Source organism: Hemitrygon akajei, chromosome 6, assembly GCF_048418815.1.
Source record: "Hemitrygon akajei chromosome 6, sHemAka1.3, whole genome shotgun sequence".
NCBI lineage: Eukaryota > Metazoa > Chordata > Chondrichthyes > Myliobatiformes > Dasyatidae > Hemitrygon > Hemitrygon akajei.
The window spans coordinates 28923063-28943871 of NC_133129.1; the positions used below are offsets into that span (position 1 = coordinate 28923063).

At 42.2% G+C, this 20809-nt stretch overlaps 1 protein-coding gene across 6 annotated transcripts in view; it reads right to left on the bottom strand.

Annotated features, from left to right (window-relative positions):
* asb5b (ankyrin repeat and SOCS box containing 5b) overlaps positions 1-20809 on the bottom strand; it is an 81039-nt gene that overhangs the window by 275 nt on the left and 59955 nt on the right. For 5 of the 6 annotated variants that reach the window (XM_073048038.1, XM_073048036.1, XM_073048037.1 and 2 more), the window contains 2 exons: positions 13641-13832; positions 1-8986 (listed from right to left, as the gene is read on the bottom strand). In XM_073048038.1, coding sequence (XP_072904139.1) covers positions 8859-8986; positions 13641-13832 — 320 coding nt within the window. In that variant the 3' untranslated portion in view covers positions 1-8858. The remainder of the gene's footprint in view (positions 8987-13640; positions 13833-20809) is intronic. The other variant, XR_012099214.1, reaches the window with a different exon arrangement.

The following is a 20809-nucleotide window of genomic DNA, read 5'->3' on the forward strand; positions in this document are numbered from 1 at the left end:
ATTCATTTTTTTTTATTCAAATGCCTTTATGCTAATACAATAACAAACATTTTAAGCAAAAAATGCACATGGATCCATTACACAAATGTCAGTATTGATAACCTTTACAAACATTGCCTTTTTCAAAGAATGTGCTATTCACAGTACATGCCCGATAACTTCCAATTCCCTTAAAAAATAATCCAGTCTGCATAGAATACACCTGTTTTGATGGAAGTTGTTTCTAATTGAAGATACAGTAGTTTGTGTCAATACTATTGTAATTATATGTTCAACTACAATAAAAGTGTCTGCCAACCCTGACTGACTGAGTTTAACATTATAATGATAGGTAGTTTTCCCTGAGTCCAGGATCAGATACATAACTAGTCTGAGCATAGAATCATCAGAATTTGCAAGTCATGTGCAAGGAAGTATATGATTGTATCTTTAATATTATGAGGTGAAGGCACATGTGTGTGTATGTGAATACTCAAGTTATGCATGTTTAATAGTTTATTACCCGAGGTGTGTGTTCGATGCCTTTGCTTGCCCCTTGTTCATTTAGTATCGTGGTTATCGTAACATCATTACAGTGGCAGGAACCCAGGTTCAATTCCACTGCTGTCTGAAGGACTTCGTACGTCTCTGGGTCACCACATGGATTTCCTCCAACATTTCAAAGATATATGGGTTAGTAGGTTAATAGGTTGCTTGTGTCTAATTGGGTAGCTTGGGCTCATTGGGGAGAAAAGACTGTAAGTATGCTGTGTCTCTTAACAAGAATTTGTGATTCATTGTGCGTTTCTACAGACTCCGGATAATTTCTCCACAGAGCTCAGGGATTGCCAGTTATTTAAACTCCAGTGTTATATACCAGAGAGTAATAGGAGTGTGTGTTTGTTACCTTCCACTCAGCTGTGACAATAAACAAGAAATCTCTGCATTGCCTTTTGTGGCTTCAGAACATTTCAAAATAAGTACGTTTTTGAAATGCAGTAATTGTTATATTGCAGGAAACAGATTGGCAAATTTTCAAATTACAACTTCGCATAGTTATAGTTCGACATTGACCAGATGGGCCAAATGGCTTGTTTTGGTTTGGTCAGCTCCCTCTCCCTTCTGACCCTCAACACAGGTGCCCCTCAGGGCTGTGTCCTCAGACCCCTCCTTTACTCTCTGTACATCCATGACTATGTGTCGCCACCCACAACTCCAATCTGCTAATTAAATTTGCTGATGCTACATTGATTGGCTTACTATCAAATAATACAGAAGAAGTCATCACCCTGACACAATGGTGTCAAGAAAACGACCTCTCCCCTCAATGTCGCAAAAACAAAGGAGCTGGTTGTGGACTACAGGAGGAATGGAGACAGGCTAACCCTTATTGACATCAATGGATCTGGGGTTGAGAGGGTGAACAGCTTTAAGTTCCTCGGCATACACATCACCAAGGATCTCACGTGGTCTGTACATACTGGCTACGTAGTGAAAAAAAGCACAACAGCACCTCTTTCACCTCAGATGGTTAAAGAAGGTTGGCATGAGTCCCCAAACCCTAAGAACTTTCTACAGGGGCACAATTGAGAACATCCTGACTGGCTGCATCACTGCCTGGTATAAGAACTGTACTTCCCTCAATCGCAGGATTCTGCAAAGAGTGATGCAGACAGCCCAGCACATATGTAGAGTGAACTTCCCACTATTCAGGACATTTACAGAGACAGGTGCGAAAAAGGGCCTGAAGGGTCATTGGGGACCCGAGTCACCCCAACCACAAACTGTTCCAGCTGCTACCATTCGGGAAATGGTACCGCAGCATAAAAGCCAGGACCAACAGTCTCCGGGACAGCTTCTTCCACTAGGCCATCAGACTGATTAATTCACGCTGATACAATTGTATTTCTAGGCTGTATTGCCTGTCCTGTTGTACATACTATCAATTACAAATTACTATAAATTGCAAATTGCACATTTAGATGGGGACGTAACATAAAGATTTTTACTCGTATATAAAGGGCGTAAGAAACAAACTCAGTTCAATTCAATTCAATACTCTATGCCTCTATAGCTCCCACAACTGGAGAGATAAAATTAGCTTGAAAACTTCTTATTTTATTAACTTGATTGAGCCAGGAGAGAACGTTCCTTTTCTGCTACTCCTAACAATGCCATGGGATATTTAAAAATCAGACAGGAACTTAGTTTAATGTTTCAACTTAAAAACATTTTCAGCAGTGAAGCGATCCCTTGATACTGTTCTAGAACAACAGCAAATCATGTTTTTAAGCAAAGAGAGTCGGACGAGGGACTAAAGCTCACTGCCTGTGCAGGTAGTGGTACAGAAATCAAAATGGATTTCCAAAAGGGAGCTGGATAGGCTCTTGAGGAAAATAATCTTCAGGCTATACAGGTGACAGCGGAGGTAATGGAACCAAAAAGGTTCCTGTGCAATAGGCAGAATGGACTAATTGACCTACCATGCATCTTGTGTGGGACTCGCCTCAGAAGCGAGAGCGCCATCAATGGGTCATTGGTAATATTACAAATTATATGATAAAATTATCTACATTTGGGACTTGAAATTTGGGTTCAGGATTGTGGCTGAAGAAGCTAACTTTAAATAGTTAGCAAGTCAGACACCTTCTGCAGAAAGAGAAATCTGGTGCTTTACTGATATTTTTCTTCAGGAATATTTCTTTGTTTAAATTGAAACATGAGCGAGGGAAAGGGCGAAGGAACTGCTGGGGAAATAATTCTCCTGTAAACTGTTTGGACCAAGAGAACGGGAGTCAGTTGAATGATACAAGTGACATTAACAGGAGAAAAAATTATGGTTGTTCACTAGTACACAAGTATCAGTGGAGAGGGTGAACAGCTTTAAGTTCTTCGGCATACACATCACTGAAGATCTCACATGGTCTGTACATACCGGCTGTGTGGTGAGAAAAGCCCAACAGCTGTTTTTCACCTCAGACAGGTGAAGAGGTTTGGTAAGGGCCCCCAAAACCTAAGAACTTTCTACAGGGGCACAACTGAGAGCATCCTGACTGGCTGCATCACTGCCTGGTTTGGGAACTGCACTTCTCTCAATCGCAGAGATTCTGCAGAGAGTGGTGCGGACAGCCCAGCACATCTGTAGATGTGAACTTCCCATTATTCAGGGCGTTTACAATGACATGTGTGTAAAAAGGGCTCGAAGGATCATTGGGGACCCGAGTCACCCCAACCACAAACTGTTCCAGCTGCTACCATTCGGGAAATGGTACCGCAGCATAAAAGCCAGGACCAACAGGCTCCAGGACAGCTTCTTCAACCAGGCCATCAGACTGATACAATTGTACTTCTATGTTATATTGACTGTCCTGTTGTACATGCTATTTATTATAGATTACTATAAATTGCACATTAAGATGGAGACGTAATGTAAAGATTTTTACTACTCATGTATTTGAAGGATACATGTAATAAAGACAATCCAATTCTAATGCATGTTGTGTTCATCTCCGGGAATTAAAATCTATTCTAGTTAATGGAAACTAATCAGGTGACCTACACTTGCAACTTTCCCAAAAGAAGCCATATAAATGTAACATAAATAATTAAAAGGTACATTTTTCTCTTCTTAGTTGAATGTTGTATGAATACCAGCGATCAATCTGAGGCATTTCAACAAAGGTAATTGGGTTGTAAGAGACTCAAAATGTTGGCCATTCTGTGCAATAATTGGCAAAGGGCTTCCTAATGAAGGATTGGTTAAAACTAATGCCTTTTCTTTCAACCTATATCAAACGTTTCTCCTGAGGTTTGGATCTTATCGGTTTTTCCGTAACAACCAGCTACCTTCAGTCAAAAAGAGTTTAACAGTATTGATGAACAGAGGGATCTTTGTGGATCCCTAAAAATGGCTGCACAGGTACATAGGATGATAAAGAAGGCATACAGCATGCTTGCCTTCACTGGTTGGTGCTCTGAATTCAAGAGCCACCAAGGCACAGCTTCATAAAGTTCTGGTTAGGCCATATCTAGAGTATTGTCATGAGTTGTGGTCACCCATTATAGGAAGGATGTGGAGGCTTTGGAGGGGGGTGCAAAGGAAGTTTACAAGTATTGTGCTTGGATTGAAGGACATGTGCTATGAGGAGAAGTTGGACAAGCTGTTTTCTCTAGAGTGGCAGAGGCCGAGGGGAGATCTGATAGAATTTTATAAAATCATACGAAATGTAGACAGCCAGTATCTTTTTCCCAGAATTAAAATATATCATACTAGAGGGTATGATGGTGCAAGGGGGTAGAGTACTAGAGATATAATTTTTAATTTATCAAGTCACAGCACAGAATAGACCCTTCTGGCCCTTTGAGCCATGCCACCCAGCAATCCCTTGATTTAATTCTAGATTAATCACAATGACTAATTAACCTACAAACCTAAATCTTTGGACTGTGGGAGGAAACCCACGCGGTCACAGGGAGAACATACAAATCCCCGACAGGCAGCAGCAGGAATTGAACTCAGGTGGCCGGTGCTGTAAAGCATTGTGCTAACCACTATGCTACCATGCTGCCCTATGTGCAGGGCAAGTTTTTTAAACAGTGAATGATGGGTGCTGTAAAGCAGTGCCAGGTGTGGTGGCAAAGGCAGATTGCACACGAATGTTTGCGAGACTCCTAGATAGGCAAATAAGAGTGCAGAAAGGGGAAGAGTATGGTCAATGAGTGAGAAAGAGGGATTGATTGATAAGGAGGTGTTGGTTTAATTAGTCTGACACAACATCATGGGCCAAAGGGCCTGGATTATGCTGTACTGTTCTGTGTTCTTTGTAAGAGTTTAGTTGAAAGCATTGTTTAGTATAACTTACTAAAAGATGCCGGAATCAAAGTCAAAATACTGCAGATGCTGGAAACCTGACATAAAGTTCGTAAAAGGTGGAAATATTCAGCAGGTTAAGCGACATTTGTGGACGAAGAAACAAAATTAACATAACTCTGTTTCTCATAGAGTTATACAGCATGGAGAAACACCCATCAACCCATTGAGTTTGCTATGACCAGCATATAACCATCTACATTAAGGCAAGACACTCAAAATGCTGGAGGAACTCAGCAGGTCAGGTGGCATCTAGGGAAGTAAATAAACTGTCGACGTTTCGAGCCGAGACCCTTCTTCATTTACACAAATGTAACTTTATTCTTTCAGACTCCCATCAAGTTTCCCCACAAACAGATCAGTGTTTCCTGTCACTTTAGTTTTGCTATAGTGATGGGAAAAGGAATTGTCTACTGTAATCCAGCAACAATTTTTATTCTATTTTTGACAGGTATATTTGCATATGCACTCAGCTACATTTTCAGAGCCCAATTAATCTCGCAAGTTGCATGCATTTGGGATGTGACCAGAAACCAGAGCATCCAGGAGAAACAAAAACATGTGGCTTCCTGGAGAACATGCAGACTCCACACAAACAGCGCTGGAGGTCAGGATCGAACTTGTGTCACTGGATCTGGAAGGCAGCAGCTGCACCACACCACAATGCAGGTAATGATAAATGGTGCATCATAAGAAAGTAGCAAAGAAAACTACAAAGGAGGGAGCAGAGCTGGCTAATTTTGTAAGCCATTTATCATTGAACTTATAGAAACATAGAAACATAGAAAATAGGTGCAGGAGTAGGCCATTCTGCCCTTCAAGCCTGCACCGGCATTCAGTATGATCATGGCTGCTCATCCAACTCAGAACCCTGTACCTGCTTTCTCTCCATACCCCCTGATCCCTTTAGCCACAAGGGCCATACCTAACTTCCTCTTAAATATAGCCAATGAAGAAATGAGAAACACTGGTGGATATATGGGATTAAACCAAATCTCCATGTTAAGGTAAAGGGATTAACTGAGAGATGGAGCCATTTTTGATATATATATATAATGCTACGCTTTTCCCAGTTTCCTGATAGTTGATTATTTGAACATGATTATGAAATGCTACTGAGGTAGTCCTAAGGTACCTGGATGTCATTGAACATTCTTCTGGCAGCTCCTGCAGCCAAGCCGGTGCCAAACATATTGTTCATAAGCTTTCCTTTGGACTACACTGGTGAGGCTGAGAGGGGGATCTTGATGACTGGGCATCTTGGGATCTCCAAACCTTCCGCCCAGACTTGTGATGATGATTGTCATCACCCATTGTCCTTCAAGACAGATGGATGCCAATCACCAACCACTAAGGTAGTAAATAGGATTGGATCAGGCACTGGTTTCGCGGGAGAAGTCAGAGAGTGAAAGTACATGCTTGCCTCTCTGACTGGGGGCCTTTGGCTGGTGATGTGCGGCAGGGATCAGTGCTGGGTCTGTTATTGTCTGTCATCTACAGTATATCAATGATTTGGATGATATGTAGTAAACTGGATCAGCACATTTGCGGATTACACCAAGATTAAGGGCGTAGCAGTCAGCTAGGAAGGCTATCAAAGCTTGCAGCAGGATATAGACCAGCTAAGAAAATGGGCTAAAAAATGGCAGATGGAGTTTAATCCAGAGAAGTGTGATATGTTGCACTTTGGGAAGACAAACCAGGGTAGGCCTTACACAGCAAGTGGTAGGGCACTGAGGAGTGGGGCAGAACAGGGGGATCTGGAGATTCACATCCATAATTTCTTGAAATTGGTGTCGTAGGTAGATAGGGTGTTAACGAGATTTTTTGGCACATTGGCCTTCATAAATCAAAGTACTGAGTTCAGAAGTTGAGATGCTATGTTGAAGTTGCATAAAATGTTGGTGAGGCCTAATTTGAAGTATTGTATCCAGTTCTGGTCACTTACCTACAGTAAAGAGTGAAGAGAAAATTTACAAGGATTTTGTCAGGACTTCAGAACCTGGGTTGTAGGAAAAGGTTGAATAGATTCGGACTTTATTCCCTAGTGCATAATAGAAAGAGGGGAGATTGAAAGAGGAACATAAAATTTTGAGGGGCATAGACAGGGTAAATGCAGCAGGCTTTTCTTTTTCTACTGAGGTTGGGTAAGACTAGAACTGGAGGTCATTGGTTAAGGGTGAAAGGTGAAATGCTTAAGGGGAACTTCTTCATCAGAGGGTGGTGAGAGTGTAGAATGAGCTGTCAGTGGATGTGATGGAAGGGGGTTTGATTTCAACATTTAAGAGAAATTTGGATTATGTACTGTGCATGGATGGGAGGGGCATAGAGACTATGGTCCAGGTGCAGGTAGATGTAATTATGCAGAATAGTTCAGCATGGACTAGATGGGCTGAAGGGCCGGTTTCTGTGCTGTAGTGTTCTAACACTCTATGACACTATGAAGTGATAGAAATTAGGTGTTTATGGGTTGAAGATAATGTTGACCAAGTAGATTGTTGGCAGGTTGCCTACAGGACCAACAATTTTACAACCAACTCATATTTACTCTCCACCACCTTCAATGGGTTTGTGTTAAACCAACACTGTCCTTCAACACTTCAAGTTTCTAAGCTAACCACTTGAGTTCACTCATCTCTTCAGCCTATTATTTGAGCATTGGGAATGATATAGCCTCTGTGTGCTCACTTTGTGGAGAAATGGAGAAGGTCAGGACTGTAAAGGAAGTTAGGAAACTGAAGAGTAAAGAAATTGTGTGTTACAGCTACACTGGGCAATAAAATGGCTACATGTCATCAACCACCACAAAGCAGGTAATCTGGTATTCCATCTCAATCATGAGTACTATAACACAGAATCAGACCCTTCAGCCCACCAAGTCTATGCCAACCTGATGTTCTACCTAGTCCCATCTACCTGCACTCAGGCCATAGCTCTCCGATCATCTCCCATCCAAACTTCTCATAAATGTTTCAATTGAATTTGATTCCATCACTTCCATTGGCAGCTTGTTCCACACTCACCTCATGCTCTAAATGAAGAAATTTTCCCTCAGATTCCTCTTTGATGTGCCTTCCCAACTGGGATATCCCTGGAGAATCCTCTCCTCTCCATCCTTTCCTTGAGGATTCCAGTTGAAGATGAAGGAAAGGGAGGAAACAGCACAAAGTATAGCTGTGGAGCTAGAGGGACCCTATTGCCTCCACATTAATAGTCAGCATTAAAGCCATGAAGCCACAGTAGCACAACAGTTAGCACACTACTGTTACAACCTGAGGTGCTTTAGTGTTTGGAGTTCAATTCCAGCGTTGTCCTGTAAGGAGTTTGCATGTTCTTCCCATGGGGGTTTCCTCTGGGTGCTCTAATTTCCTCCCACAGTCCAAAGATGTACCGGTTAGTGGGTTAATTGGTCTTTGTAATTTGACCTGTGATTAAGCTGGTATTAAATAGGTGGGTTGCTGGGCAGTGCAGCTTATTGGACCAGAAGGGCCTGTTCCACACTGTATCTCTAAATAAGTAAATGAAATAAGGCCAGGGCATCTCCGGATTTAGCTAAATTAGGCACCAGCATGTGGAACAGCAATTGGGGCAATAATTGGCAGATTCATTAAGCCCACTCATAGACTTAATTTTCAAGTATTTGTTTTAAGATACTGTGTTACATAGGTGAGAAATTTGCCTTAAATCACTTGTGGTATACATGCAGCGTTACACCTCGTACTTCATTTTCAAGTTTCAGTAGTAGTGACATCAACATAATTCATTATGTAAGGGGAATATAATCTGCATAAGCCACCTCACCTGTTCCACGCATTTGAGACGGATTCCTACCACCATTTCTTTCATTCAAATTATGAAGACAAGACAAAAAAGGGTGGGAGGGAGGGGTTACGGTGATTTGCTAACAACGTTTCAACAGGTTTTTAAACAAGTCTATATACAGAAAGGAGCAGAGCTGAAATCTTAAATCAGCTTCCCAGGCAGACTGCCGTGGCAAAGGGGAAGCAGTTTACTGATGCTGTAAAAAGTCCTTCAGTAGCTTGGGCAGCTGCAGCTGAGGAATGTACTGTAGGCGCGGTCTTCCCAGGCAGTTTCTGACACACAGGCGGCACAGCTGGCACAGGGAGCTCGGCGTTGCTGTAATTGAAGCCAGCAGAAATAAAGTTAGCAGCCCAAAAAAATGAGATGGTCAGAAATTTATCATTCTAATCATTTAAAGAATTCCAGGGCCACTCAGCAAAAGATTTCCCCCCTCCACCATCAGAATTCTGAACAGTCCATGAACACTACCTTATTATCCCTCCTTTGCATTAATCATTTATTTTTGTAAACTGTTGTAATCTGTACTGTACTGCAGCTACAAAACAACAAATTTCATGACATATTGATTCATCTACAGTATTTATTGAGATTCAAAGCTGCAGCCACACTGCCCAGCAACTCCCAATTTAACCCTAGTCTAATCAATTTATGATGACCAATTAACCTACCAAACTGGCTGGTGGTGTAATGGCATCTGCACCGGACTTCGAGGCGAGCGGTTCAAATCCAGTTGGTTCCTTGCACGCTTTCCATCTGTGCTGGGTTGAGCGTCAAGCTAGCAACTCAGCCTCATAAAAAACGGACAAAATGCTGAAGAAATGGCAAGGTGGCCGCCCAATGCTGCCAACAGGCATGGGAAAGAACAACAACAAGAATTAACCTACCAACCGGCAGGTCTTTGGAGTGTGGGAGGAAACCGGAGCACCCGGAGGAAACCCACATGGTCACAAGCAGAGCATACAAAGTCCTTACAGACAGCAGCAGGCAAATACATCAGTGATAATGAACCCAGTTTTGATTCTGAATGCATGGGATGATAGTATTCAATTTCAATCACTGCACTTCAGTGGTCACGCCTTCATCTGCAAAGGATTCTGGAGGACATTTATAAATCATTCTGGTTCCCTTCTTTTTTTTTTAATCAGGAAGTTCCACTGCTTATGGTCACATCTTCAGATTCTGATTTATTTATCACATGTTCTTGAAACATACAGTTAAATACACTGGGGGCAGCCTGCTAATGTCGCCACACATTCTGCGCCAAAATCGCAGGCCTGCGGTGTTCTGATCAACAACACAAGCAGCAAAAACAAAAACATCCCCCCTTTCCTATCCCTTCCACCTTCCCACCCACCCACTCAAGTTCAAGTTTATTGTCATTCAACCATATACAAGTATACTGCTAAACAAAACAACATTCCTCCGGGCCAAGTACACAGCACAGTACACAAAACTCACACACAATACATAAAGTAATATTATCACAAATAAACTACATTAATAAAGTATATTCTCGAATTCAATATTGAGCAAAAGGTGCATTTATGACACAAGTCAAAAAGTAAACAGTATAACTTCAGGTGCTTCATATGCACTCATGGTGGGTGGGACTACAACTAGAGGTCAAGGGTTAATGGTGAAAGGTGAGAAGTTTAAGGGGAATATGAGGGGAACTTCTTCACTCAGAGGGTCGTAAGAGTGTGAAATGAGTTGCCAGCACAAGTAGTGCAGGCGAGCTCGATTTCAACGTTTAAGAGAAGTTTGGACAGGTACATGGATGGTAGGGGTATGGAGGGCAATGGTCTCTGTACAGGTTGATGGGAGTAGGCAGTTTAATTGGTTTCAGCATGGACTAGATGGGCCAAAGGGCCTGTATCTGTGCTGTACTTCTCTATGACTCTATAAGTGATGAGAACTGGGTGGCCAGTAGTTCAGTAGTCTTGTGGCCTGGAGAAGAAGCTACTTCCCATTCTAACTATACTGTACTAATGCTATGGTACGTCCTGCCTAATGGTTGGTGGTCAAGGAGACTGTGCAGTGGATGGAAGGGGTCCTCGAAAATGCTAAGCACCATGCATATGCAGTGCTCATGATAAATAATTTGGTTGGGTGGAAGAGAAATCCTGACGATCCGCACACACCAAGACAGGTCTCCAGCCCTAAGACAGGGCACCTCCATTCCTTGTCCTCAGATTCTCAGGCTCACAAGCATAAGATCTTCAACTTCGGAATTCACCCCAGGACACCAATCTTTATCAACTTCCTCCTGAGATTCCAACCAGAACAGATGCCAACCTGCTGGCACTGCCTTTCTTGAAGTGGCTGAGAGAACTGGGCAAAGCAAAGGCGATGTGACCGGATAACTTTTTCGTTGTAGCAGTGATGACCTGTACTTTAGAACCATCTATACATTTGGCTAAGCTATTCCATCCACCGGAAAACTTAGGGAAGTTGTCCTTATAGGTTCTGTTTACATAGAGTGGGACAAATACAATCAGGCTAATTACTAACCAATCAGTCTGATATCAATCACCAGCAAAGTGACAAAGGATTTTTTTTGTTTACAGATCTATCAAACAGCATTACATACTCAGTGGTAACTAAACTCCTAAGTTTTGCCAGGTTTGCATCAATCTCCTCCAGACCTCAACATAGTCTTGGTTCAAATATGGATCAACATCCTGCAAATCGCCTTCCAAAACCCTCTTCTGGAAAGTGCTATTGGGCTATTAAAACAAACACTTCATGGCATCTTAAAAGTGTCTTCCCCCAGGCAGTGTAATGAAAAGAAACCTAATCTCAGTGACTGTAAAACCATAAAAAATAGGAGCAGACTTAGTCCATTTGGCCCATCGAGTCTGCTCCACCATTCAACTATGGCTGATTTATTTTCTCTCTCAACCTGTAACCTTTGATGCCGTGTCCAATCAAGAACCTATCAAGCTCTGCCTTAAATACACCCAACAACCTGGCCTCCACTGCTGCCTGTGGTAATTCCCACCATGGGAAACATCCATTCCACATCTACTCTGTCAAGGCCTTTCAACATTTGAAAGGTTTCAATGAGATTCCCCCCTCCCATCCTTCTAAATTCTAGCCAGTACAGACCCAGAGCTATCAAACGTTCCTTGTACGAAACCCTTTCATTCCTGGAATCATCCTTAGGAACCTCCTCTGAAACCTGTCCAATGCTAACACATCTTTTCTTAGATGAGGAGCCAAAACCATTCACAACACTCAAGGTGAGGCCTCACCAGTGCCTTATAAAGCTCAGCATCACATCCATGCTCTTGCATTCTAGACCTCTTGAAAAGTGAATGACAATAGTGCAGACATTCAGCTCCCAACTACACACATCCTTCAGCCCCGATTCAATGATGGCGACAACATCATACCTAGTAACCTGTAATATTGCAACAAGACCATCCACCTTATTTCTTATGCTCTGTGCATTGAGATATGACACTTTGAGTGCTGCATTTGCTACCCTTTTTGATTCTGTATCCCTAAAGTGCTGAAACTCACCCTGTTGGCTGCAATTATGTCTTTTCATTGGCCTGCCTTTCCTGACAGTCTTACTACACTCTATCTTTGCTTTTTACCAACTGTCCTATCCTGTGTCCCTTCACTCCAGTTCCCACCTCCTGCCAAATTAGTTTAAGGCCTCCCCAACAGCTCTAACAAACCCGTCCATGAGAATATTGGTTTCCACAGGGTTCAGGTGCAACCTGTCACTTTTGTACAGGTCATACCTCCCCCAGAAGGGATCCCAATGATCCAAGAATCTGATGCCCTGTCTCCTGCACCAGCTTCTCAGCCATGCATTAATTTGCCAAATCATCCTGTTTCTACCCTCACTGGCGTGTGGCAGAGGAGGCACTCCAGAAATTACTTCCCAGGAGGTCCTGCTTCTCAGCTTTCTACCTAGTTCTCTAAATTCTCTTTTCAGGACCTCTTTGCTTTTCCTTCCTATATCATTGGTACCAATATGTACCAAGACATCTGGCTGCTCCCCCTCCCTCTCCAAAATGTCATGGACACAATCCGAGATGTCCCCAACCCTGGCACCTGGAAGGCCATAAACCATTTGGGTGTCCTGTTCACGTCCATAGGATTTCCTGTCTGTTCCCCTGACGATTAAGCCCTCTGATCACTACCACTCCCCTCTTTTCCCACTTTTACTTCTGCACAATGGACCTATGCTCAATGCTCTATGGCATTCCCCTGGGAGGTCATCCCCCACAACAGTATCCAAAACAGTATACTTATTATTGAAGGGAATGGCCACAAGGGTGCTCTGCACTAACTGCCTATTCATATTTCCATTTCTCCAGGAGACTGTCTTTGAAGCCCTTACTAATTAAGTACCTATCATCCTCCATTTTAAAGATACCCAATAACTTGGTCTTCATAGTAGTCTGTGGCAATGAATTCCACAGATTCAGTACCCTCTGGCTAAAGAAATTTCTCCAAATCTCTGTTCTAAAGGGGGCATCCTTCTATTATATGGCTGTGCCCTCTGTTCCTAGTCTCGCTCACTTTTGAAAACATCCTCTGCACGTTTCCTCACTCTAGGCCTTTCAATATTTGGTAGGTACTGTCTTGGTGAACGTTGTCACCAACATTCGGTGACAAAACCATGAAATAACTGACTGATTGCCTTCAAAGAAGGAAAACAAAATTTAGTGACTATCAGTAATTCCATGGTTTTGTCACGGGCATCTTTCCATCAAGGAAATCAATCCTCCATCTTTATTTAATGTGAACTATATCTAACTACCAATTTGGTTGGATCTTAACTGTTCCCTCAGTTCAGGACCCGCTAAGAATGAAAAACAAACGTGCTGGAATTATCAGTAACATCCAATCCTGTGAATGAATGGAAGGAAAACGAGTTCCAAGAAATTCCCATATGGAGTGTCAAACATCGCTGAATGAGAATCATTGCCCCTCATCTCAAGCACCTCACCTTCATAGTGCAGCAGCAACCTGTCCACTGAACTACTGGTGACTGCAACGTCGATGGGCCGCTCGCCTTCAGCATTCCTGGCACGGACCTCCGCTCCAAAGTCAAGCAGCAACATGACAATATCTGGGTTAGACTGCCGAGCAGCAGCGTGCAAGGGTGTCTCCAGATGTTTGCCTTTCTGCACATTGGCTCCTGGCACGGGGACACAAAATGTCAGATTTAAATTTCGGTTGACTATAACAAAGCTGAAAATATGAATCATCTTCCCCAACTACAGGCTGGCTTAAAGCTCTGTACAGCCAACACTGAATTGTTGCTGCTCATTTTGAAAAGTTTGTTGTCAATTTACACAGATGAACTTCTGAAAAAATACAAGTAGTTTAATTTATTTAGAATGCACATCCTGAACATCACTAAACACTATATAAACTCTTAGGTATTTCTTGATCATTCTAAAATGTACTCGTTCAGTCATTAAATGCCATGTCGTATGATGTTGGTGATCATGATCTTGACAATGTTCTTGGCAAATGGGTGACTCCAGCCATTATCAATACTCTTCAGATGTTGTCTGCCTGGTGTCAGTGGTCACATAGCCGGTGATCGGTGGAGGGGGTGGAGTGGGGGCTAAGCAGGTGCTACGCCTGGGTGACCTGCAGGCTAGTGGAGGGAAGGAGCATCTTGCACCTCCTTTGGTGCAGATGTATCTCCACCCCGCCAACCAAACATGTATTGTGTGATAACTAATGTCCACCAAAAGCAATTTGATAAAATAATAGATCATTAATATATTAAGTCACATAGCAGGAACAAGCCCTCTGATGCATGCCAGCCATCAAGCACCTACTTACACTAATTCTGCACTAATCCTATTCTCTCCACATCACCAAGTCCCTCCACATTCAACCATTCTAAGATGGTAACTCAGCAAGCTGCACTTAATAGATCTATTCTTTATATTTATTATAATGGTGATGGCATGATAGAGCAGCAGTTAGCATAAAGTTATTACAGTGCCAGCAATCAGCAGTCAGGATTTATTCTGTAAGGTGGTTTTACATTCTCCCTGTGACCGCGTGGAGTTTCTCTGAGTGAACTGGATTGCTTCCACATTCCAAAGATATACGATTAAGAGTTGGTAAGTTGTGGGCATGTTATGATGGTGCTGGAAACATGGTGACACTTGTGGACTGCACCTCAGAACATGATTGAACTGAATTTGTCATTGACAAATGATGTATTTCACTGTATGTTCTGACGTACATCAGAATGAGGATTAATAACACTGGCATATGTCGAGAAATTTGTTAACTTTGCGGCAGCAGTACATATTTAATTTGGCTATTTTATATATATATAAAATAGCTAAATTAAATACGTAGCGCAAAAAAAAGGAAATAAATATAAAAAAATAGTAAGGTACCGTTCTTGGGTTCCATGTCCATTCAGAAATCAGATGGCAGAGGGCAAAAAGCTGTTTCTGAATCATTGAGTGTCTGCCTTCACGCTTCCTGATGGTAGCAACGAGAACAGGATATAAGCTGGGTGACGGGGGTCCTTAATGCTGGATGCCAGTTTTTTGAGGCATCGCTTCTTGAAGATGTCCTGGATACTATGAAAACTAGTGCCCATGATGGAACAGGCTAATTTTACAAGTCACTGCAGCTTACTTCGATCTTGTTCAGTAGCCCCCCACCCCTCCCATACCAGTTGGTGACACAGACAGTCAGTAGGCTCTCCACAGTACATCAGTAGAAATTTGCGAGAGTTTTTGGTGACATACCAAATCTCCTCAAACTCCTAACAAAATATAGCCATGGTCTTGCCTTTATAGCTGCCTTGAGGTGTTGGCTCAGAGATATTGACACCCAGGAACTTGAAGTTGTTCATTCTCTCCACTTCTGATCCCTTTATGAGGACTGGTATGTATTCCCTCGTCTTGCCCTTTCCAAAATCCACAATCAGTTCTTTGGTCTTACTGACATTGAGTGCAAGGTTGTTGCTGTGGCAGCACTCAAGTAGCTGGTGTTTCTTGCTCCTGTATGCTGCCTTGCTACCATCTGAGAGTCTGCCAACAATGGTTGTATCATCAGCAAATTAGTAGATGCCATTTGAGCTATGTCTTGCCACACAGTCACGAGTGTAGAGAGGGTAGAGCAGTTGGCTAAGCACACATTCCTGAGGAGTGCCAGTGTTGACTGCCAGCAAGGTGGGATGTTATTTCCAATCCACACCAATTGTGTCCTTCCAAATAGAAAGTCGAGGGTCCAGTTGCAGAGGGAGGTACAGAGGGCCAGATTATGGAACTTTTTGATCAGGACTGTCGGAACAGAGGTGTTAAACACTGAGCTGTAGTCAATAGCACCATCATGACATATGTATTTGCACTGTCCAGGTGATCCAAGGCTGTGTGGAGAACCAGCAAGATTGCATCCACCGTAGACCTATTGTGATGATAGGGAAATTCCTGTGGGTACAGGTCTTTTCTGAGGCAGGAGTAGAATCTAGCCGTGACCAATCTCTCAAAACATTTCATCACCAGAGATGTGAGTGCTAACAGGACGATAGTCATTAAGGCAGCTCACCCTGCTGTTCTTGGGCACTGGTATAATAGTTGCCCTTGTGAAGCAGGTGGGAACTTCCAACTGTAGCAATGAGAGACTGAAAATGTCTTTGAACACCTCCGCCAGTTGCTTAGCACAGGCTTTCAGAGCCTTGCCAGGTACTCCATTAGGATCTGCCACCTTGCCAGAGTTCATCCTCTTGAAAGACAGCCTGAAATTGGCCTCCGAGACAGAGATCACACGTTCACCAGCTGCTGCAGGGTTCTTCATAGCTGTAGTTTTATAGTTTTATTCTCCATTTTAAAGTGAGCATAAAAGGCATTGAGCTCATTTGGGAGTGAAGCATCACTGCCATTCATGACGTTGGGTTTTGAAGGAAGTAATGGTCTGCAAACCATACCAGAGTTGACGTACATCCGATGTTGTCTCCAACCTCACTCGGAATAAAGCTAATCTTTAATTTCTTTTATCATTCTATTTTTAAATCAAAATATATGACTTTAAGAATTACTAACAATGTCCTTTTGCCTGCACGCAAGTCTCTATGTAACCATAACACTACATTCTGTAATTGTGTTGTTTTAACTCGATGTACTTATGCTTGGGATGAGCTGTCCAGATGGCATGTAAAACAAAGCTTTTCTTTTCATGCAATAATAAAACTATTAAAATACTAATCACTTACAAGCCAGAGACAGTTTACGATGACCAATTAATCTGCTGACCCATGCGTCCTTTGGTACCCAGAGGAATCCGGCATGATCACAGCAAGAGTGTACAAACTCCACGGAGACACCAGCAGAGGTCAGGATTGAACCTGACTCGCTGCTTCTGTGAGGCAGCAGCTCTGCTGCTCCAGTTGCTCAGTCTGGCTGACAGAGGTACAGGCTCTCCCCAGGACCCCAGACATCCACTCTTCAACAAGGTCTCTGGAAAGCTGAGCAGGTAGAAGAAGCCTTGATTTAACACTTCAGCTGACAGGTGACTCCTGCGAAGTGTCAGCCAGAAGTTTGCGTTACGACTAGGCAGACTCTCCAAGGGTTTTGAGCTTCCACAGAAAGTATCTTTCAAACTTTGGGGAAGCCATATTTTGCACTGTGTTTCCTTTGATGGCTAAGAATACGATCACTTCTTATTCTTGACAGGGAAAGAGATCCAACAGTACTGTACCAGCTCCTAGTAGAGCAAAGCCATCAATCCTATTCCACCTTCTGTTTCTCCGTAGCCATGCACCCTCCTCTCTTCAATGTGCCCATCAATCCCCTTTGATTCTTCTGCCACTTGCCACACTAATGGTAATTTATACTCGCCAACTCAGCTACCAGCACATTTCTGGGATGTGAGAGGAAACTACAGCATTGCAGACAGTCACATTCGTGCAAACTCGTCAAAGACAACAGTAGAGGTCAGGATCAGATTCTCCTTGGAGCTGTGAGTCTGTTTCAATCTTACTCCACCATTCACTAAGATGATAGAATGACCTAATAAATCTGCTTGTTTATTCCCCATACCAAACTTAATTTGAAAATTTCTCCAAGTACAGTGCTTTTGGTTGATAAAAGGATGTCTGTCACCATGTTTTCACTGAACATTTCCTTGCTCTCAACACTGGTTTCCCACATTACAGGGTATGCCTAAGTAGCCAATCAATCTTTTACTGAATATCGCCTTAAAAACGGAAACTTTTTTTTCAGATTTAAGGGGATAAAAAGCCCAGAGCAATGCAAAATAGTTCCAAACAGGGAACTCAGGAATAACCATCCTGAGAGTGGATAGAAGGTGCAATCAAATATACCATGTGGTTTGATCAATCTGCGGAGAAGCAAAATTCTGCAGATGCTGGAAGTGCAAATAATAATCAGAAAATGCTGGAAATAGTTGTGAAAGCTTTCTCTTTCTATAGATGCTGCATGACCTGCTGAGAGTACACAGTGTTTTCTGTTTCTTTTAAAGGAACATGAGGCTTTGATGATGTGGTTGGGTAAAAATAAGCATTAATTAGAAGTTACCTACATGAAACTTTTTTTATGTTTAATACTAAATTGATATAAAAATGTGGACAATTGTAACAAATATTAAAGAGCAGAATAATTCCTGAAACATAGTCTTCAAGAAATCAAGATTTTCAAATAGAGAACGTGCAGAGAGCTTTTCATTTTGGTGCAAGAGGCAATGATAAACTAATATCAATGTAATACAGGTTAAGATAGCAAATAAACATCTTCAGCAATTATAGCACACACACACACACACACACACACACACACACACACACACACACACACACACACACACACACACACACACACACACACACACACACACACACACACACACACTTCAGGTTGGGGTGACACGGTAGCATAGCAGTTAGCGCCAGTAACCATAGTTCAATTCCTCCACTGTCTGTCAGGTGTTTTTAGACCATAAGACCAGAGACAAAGGAACAGAATTAGGCCAGTCAGCCCATCAAGTATTCGCCACCATTCTATTTATTACTACTCTCAACACTATTCTCCTGCACTTTCCCCATAACCTTTGATGCCCCGACAAATCACGAACCTATAAAACTCCACTTTAAATATATACATTGACTTGGCCTCCACAGCTGTCTGTGAAAATGAATTCCACAGATAAACCACCCTCTGGCTAAAGAAATTCCTCCTCATCTCTGCTGCATATGGACATCACTCTATTCTGGTCCGAAGCCCACCCAAACATCCTTTTCTACGCTAACTAGGCCTTTTAATATTCAATGTTCCAAAGTGATCCTTCCTCATCCTTCTAAACTCCATGAGCACAGACCTAGAGCTATCAGACGCGCCTCATAAATTAACCCTTTAATTCCCAGGATCATTCTTGTGAAATCCTGTGGAACCTCTCCAATGCTAGCACATCTTTTCTTAGATCAAGGTCCAAAACTGCTCACAATACTCCAAGTGTGCTCTGAACAATGCCTTATAGAGCCTTAGGATTACATCCTTGCTCTTATATTCTAGTCCTCTTGAAATGAATGCTAACATTACATTTACTTTATTTCGCCAACAACTCAACTTCCAAGTTAACCTTTAGGGAATCCTGCACAAGGACTCTGAAGTCCCTTTGGAAATCTGTTTTTTGAATTTTCTCCCCATTGAGAAAACAGTCTATGCTTTTACTTCCTCTGCCAAAGTGCAAGACAATGCACTTCCCTACATTATATTCAAACTGTCCCTTCTTCATCTATTCTCCTAGACTATGTCCAATAATATAAAAGAGGATACCAAATTTTTTTTTTCAGATTTATAAAGAGTAAAAGAGAGGTGAGAGTGGATATTGGAATGCTGGAAAATGACACCATGAGTCAGTAATGAAGGACGAAGAAATGGTAGATGAACTTAATAAGTATTTTGCATCATTCTTCACTGTGGAAGACACTAGCAATATGCCAGAAATTTGAGAGTGTCAAGCCCCAGAAGGTGCTTGGAAGCTGTAAGTTCTGAGGTAGATAGGTTACTTGGACCAGATGGACTAAACCCCAGGGTTCTGAAGAAGGTGGCTGAGGAAAGTGTGGAGGCATTGGTAATGATCTTCCAAGAATCACTAGATTCTGGAATGGTTTTGGAGGACTAGGACATTGCAAGTGTCACTCCACTCTTTAAAATGGTATGGAAGCAGTAGAATGGAAATTGCAGGCCAGTTAGCCTGACTTTAGTGGTTGGGAAGATGTTGGAGTCCATTATTAAAGCTGAGATTTTGGACTACCACTACTTGGAGGCACATGATAAAATAGGCTAAAGGCTTGTCTGACAAATCTGTTGGACTTTTTTTCAGGAAAAAAGAGAAGTGGCAGTGTTGGATCCCCTGTTAGGGAATGAGATACGTCAGGTGACGAGGTATGAGTTGGTGAGCACTTTGGGTCCAGTGATCACAATGTCATTAGTTTCAATATAATTATGGAGAAGGATAGGACTGGACCCAGGGTTGAGATTTTTGATTGGAGAAAGGCTAACTTTGAGGAGATGCAAAAGGATTTAGCAGGAGTGGATTGGGACAATTTGTTTTATGGGAAGGATGTAATAGAGAAATGAAGGTCATTTAAAGGTGAAATTTTGAGGGTACAGAATCTTTATGTTCCTGTTAGGTTGAAAGGAAAGGTTAAAAGTTTGAGAGAGCCACGGTTTTCAAGGGATATTGGAAACTTGGTTCGGAAAAATAGAGAGATCTACAATAAATATAGGCAGCATGAAGTAAATGAGGTGCTCGAGGAATATAAAGAAAGTAAAAAAAATCTTAAGAAAGAAATTAGAAAAGCTAAAAGAAGATATGAGGTTGCTTTGTCAAGTAAGGTGAAAATAAATCCAATGGGTTTCTACAGTTAAATTAATAGCAAAAGGATAGTGAGGGATAAAATTGGTCCCTTAGAGAATCAGAGTGGACAGCTATGTGTGGAGAGATGGGGGAGATTTTGAACAATTTCTTTTCATCATTATTCACTAAGGAGAAGGATATTGAATTGTGTAAGGTAAGGGAAACGAGTAGGGTAGTTATAGAAACTATGATGATTAAAGAAGAGGAAGTACTAGAGCTTTTAAAGAACATAAAAGTGGATGTCTCCGGGTGCTG